At 37.3% G+C, this 3,978-nt stretch overlaps 1 protein-coding gene across 1 annotated transcript; it reads left to right on the top strand.

The window, feature by feature from the left end:
* The first annotated feature begins 702 nt into the window (after window positions 1–702).
* On the top strand, window positions 703–2,141 carry LOC139866635 (beta-1,6-galactosyltransferase GALT29A-like). The gene has a single exon (XM_071854929.1). The coding sequence runs from the start codon at window positions 846–848 to the stop codon at window positions 2,037–2,039; it is 1,194 nt and encodes a 397-aa protein (XP_071711030.1). The 5' UTR covers window positions 703–845; the 3' UTR covers window positions 2,040–2,141.
* The last annotated feature ends 1,837 nt before the right edge of the window (window positions 2,142–3,978 follow it).

Genomic DNA, 3,978 nt, shown 5'->3' with positions numbered 1-3,978 from the left:
AAACGGGGAGATGGACATATATTGTTAATTTAAAATAACATTTAAATTTTTCACGGGTTATACATTTTAGTTCGACTCTTGCGCTTCAACGACATCATTCTTTAGCCACGAAATAATTTTACAAACTAAACGCAATAAAATAAATTGAAAATCGCAACTCCTGACGCGAAGCGAGGGTTCAACAACTAGTTTTCACTAATTATTGTGATCGATTCACTCATCAAATATCAAATATAACTATATAACTAAATTTATATAGAAAATTAAATTTACCTCATACAATCAAACATCAGGTGACGCAAGTTAAAAATTGACTGATACAATCAAACATCAGGTGACGCAAGTAAAAAATTAACTGATATAACAAGAAATTGCACTAATCATTGCAAATTCAATAATCAGTTACTCCCTCCGTCCCAGATTAATTGTCCCCAGACAAAAAACACACAGTTTTAGGAAATCCCACTAACTTTATTTCTCTACCAATGAAATATCTTCTCTCTCCATATCCACCAATGAAATATCTCATTTCCTTTCTATTTATGGAAGTAGACAATTAATTTGGGACATCCCAAAATGGAATACTGGACAATAATTTAGGGACGGAGGGAGTATTAATCACCCGTTAACCTCAATCTAAATCACACCCAGAGTACATACATACACATCATCAATCAAACTTTTGAATTATAAATTAATTAATTAATACACATAGATTCAGATTCAATCAAACATGTACTTTCAACCATCTAAATCTCACCCAATTATCCATCATTTCATTATCATAAACCCATGAAGAAAAATCAACGAACTATAATCTACTTAACATCAATTCATTACAAACTATGACCACACCGCCGATTCATACCTTCTTCCGATCTCGATCTAAACAAGCCATGATTATAAAACGGTCAATCCGGCCGTTGTTCAGCGTTATCTTCGTTTTCGCCGCCGCCGCCGTCACTCTATGCTTCCGTCTCATTCTTTCCGGCGCCGCCGGAGCTCCGTTTGTGATACACAACGTTTCTACAGCGTTCAATGAAAGTATACTCACGTTTTCCGCAATCGATTTAGCTGATGATTCATTGAGGCAAAACGTCGAACAGTTGGTGGACGGTGATGTTTTAACGTTCAAAGGCAATCGTCAGCGATCTTTTTTGTCGGCTGGGCGCTACCGTTTGGAAATTGGATCAAGGTCTGTTAGAGGTGGGCCGGTGGACCTACGGTTACCGGAGATTCATCAGCTGCGGTTGCAATTCCGGCGGTTTTTACGAGATTGGTGGCGTCAACGTCGGTTTGACTATGATGTAATGTTGAACATGGTCAACGTATTGAAGACTTTAAAAGTCAACCCGGAAAAAAAGTATAGAACTTGCGCTGTGGTGGGTAACAGTGGGATATTGCTTAAAGGTAATCAAGGTGAGGTAATCGATAAGCACGAGTTCGTGATCCGGTTAAATAACGCCCGAATTGGCGGTTATGAACGGTTTGTGGGCTCAAAAACAAGTCTTTCATTCATGAATAGCAACATTTTACATTTATGTTCGCGTAGAGGTGGTTGTTTTTGTCATCCGTATGGCGAAAATGTGCCTATAATGATGTACATGTCACAACCTGTGCATTTTCTTGATTACGCTGTATGTAACTCGTCCCACAAGGCCCCATTAACGATAACGGATCCACGGCTGGATGTGTTGTGTGCGCGAATTGTTAAGTATTATTCGGTTAATAGATACTTGAGAGAAACAGGGAAGCCGTTGGAATCGTGGAGTGGGTCCCATGGTGGAACTGAGTTTCATTATTCTTCGGGTATGCAAGCGATTATGTTTGCGTTAGGGGTTTGTGATCAAGTTGATATCTTTGGGTTTGGGAAATCGGATTCAGCTAAACATCATTATCATACGAATCAGAAAAACGAGCTTAGTTTGCATGATTATCAAGCAGAGTATGATTTATATGAAGATTTGGTGAAGAACCCTGAGGTGGTTCCTTTTATTTCAGATAAGTTCAAGTTCCCTCTTGTTGTAATTCATAGATGACATATTGTTTAGGTACTTTTAGACATGAATTAAGTAATTCCCACTTTGATTCATAGATTCATATTGATGTAAAACATGTTAATTGAATATATACAACATACATTTTCAACAGTTGTTTCTTTTTATTAGTTTTGCCATTGAATCTAGATATATATACACAATCCAATCCAATCCAATCCAATAGGTTTATAAAACCGAGTAATAGCACATGCTTATATGTACAAGGATACATGCATTGGCGGAGCTTGAATGTAATGGTTGGGGGGCCAAATTTTGTCTAATGTGTGACACGGTTTTTAGTAAATAAAAACGCAATGTTTGGAGGACAAAGTTACATATTTTATACACATTTTAGGTGAGAATATCGATCCTAATTGTACATCATCTAAGTTAACTTCTTAAACTTCAGTTTTAGATTGATTTCAAGTTATAAATGCCCAAGAGTTATGGAAGAATGAAGTAAATTGTTGATGAAAACAAAATATGCAGGCCTTCACCATTTTTGCCATATCTTCTTTATACGGACTTTGATTTAGTTTAATCAAAAGCCTTTATATCCGTAATTCAAAGGGCTACAAATTTTATTACTCGTACTTATTAAATTTTTTGGGACATGCCCTAATAAAGCTCTGCTCCTGGATACATGACGACATCAATGATTTTTACGGGGTAGCAATAGTCAGATCAGCTTGGTGGGTTGAGATTCTCGACCAAAGCCTAACTTGATTTGATAAACGAGCTGGGAGTTTCAACCCTCACCTGGTACCCGTTAAGCGGGCATGACCCGCATAACTTCTTCAGGTAAATGGGTCGAAGTGGTTGGCAAGTGGGTTTAGGTTGATATTGGATCAAACGGGTTAATCTGTTTACCCAATTCCAACTGAACATGAAAATTAAATTGCTTGGAGGGTTGAGAATCCCCACCATAGCCTGGTAATTTCCATGTCGCTTTTGACTTTTGACGATGACTGCCACCCCTAAGAACTTTAAAGCAAAATAGATTACCTATATGTCACTCACTTTAGTGGTCTTATTGCAAAGAAGTTTCAGCACCAGTAGGTTTGATTTCACCTTGTCCCTCAATCCTTGAACTTCATTTCAACCAGAAACCGTATTGCTTACCTGCAACATAAATGTTTAAGTAGAACAAATCAAACTTTTTTTTTGGGAAAGTCAACTCACACACCACATGAACAAATCAAGCATTTGCATCTGCAAGCAAGGGATTTACACTTTTCCAACCTGTTTGGATCTCATTGGCATGGAAACGTCATATTTTCAAACAAAATATACTTTGTTTTCTGTTTACAACCTTCTCCAACTTCTTCGTATCTTGAAAAATCCCTGTGGTCAGTCCACAGCTGTATACATAAATTGAGCAGCATCTGCAGCTGTGTCACCCACAAGGTCTATGCTTAACTGGTAAACACACAATTTGTGGCATATTTCATACATTAGTATCAACTACATTTCAATGTTCTACCAATCTACCATATATTTTGAAACCAGGAGCCTACATACCGATTACTGCAGGCAAGAACCTCTCTTAAATTGGTTCTGTTACCTCTAATGGTTATTCAAAGAAGTTAGTTAGTAAGGATGCGGGTCAAAAGTTGGATGTCCATGAGTTCCCTAGTACTCTAAAACCAATTGGTAGTCAAGGGAGGTTCTCTAGATTTATATGCACACGTTTGTTTCTTCCAATTTCCTATGTGGAACCCGCATTAACCGATTATCTCCAAGAGGTTGAAATGTTTTCAAGTGGATAAAAGCTTGCAAATCGCTTTAACTGAAAAATTGGGAGTTATCACGGAGTATAGCTTACCCCATTCCAAGCCATATTGCCATCTGTATCATTTTTCTTAGAACCAATGTTCATGATCATGCCTTATTCCATTTTATGTTATTGTTAGTAATACATAAAAATATATGCTTTTCA

This window comes from Rutidosis leptorrhynchoides, chromosome 1, assembly GCF_046630445.1.
Source record: "Rutidosis leptorrhynchoides isolate AG116_Rl617_1_P2 chromosome 1, CSIRO_AGI_Rlap_v1, whole genome shotgun sequence".
Taxonomy (NCBI): domain Eukaryota; kingdom Viridiplantae; phylum Streptophyta; class Magnoliopsida; order Asterales; family Asteraceae; genus Rutidosis; species Rutidosis leptorrhynchoides.
The sequence above is the reverse complement of the archived record's forward strand: the minus strand, read 5'-3'. Positions and strand labels throughout refer to the sequence as shown.

Excerpts from the sequence above, each read along its gene's own strand:
- LOC139866635 (XM_071854929.1), top strand. The coding sequence starts at position 846 with ATGACCACACCGCCGATTCATACCTTCTTCCGATCTCGATCTAAACAA.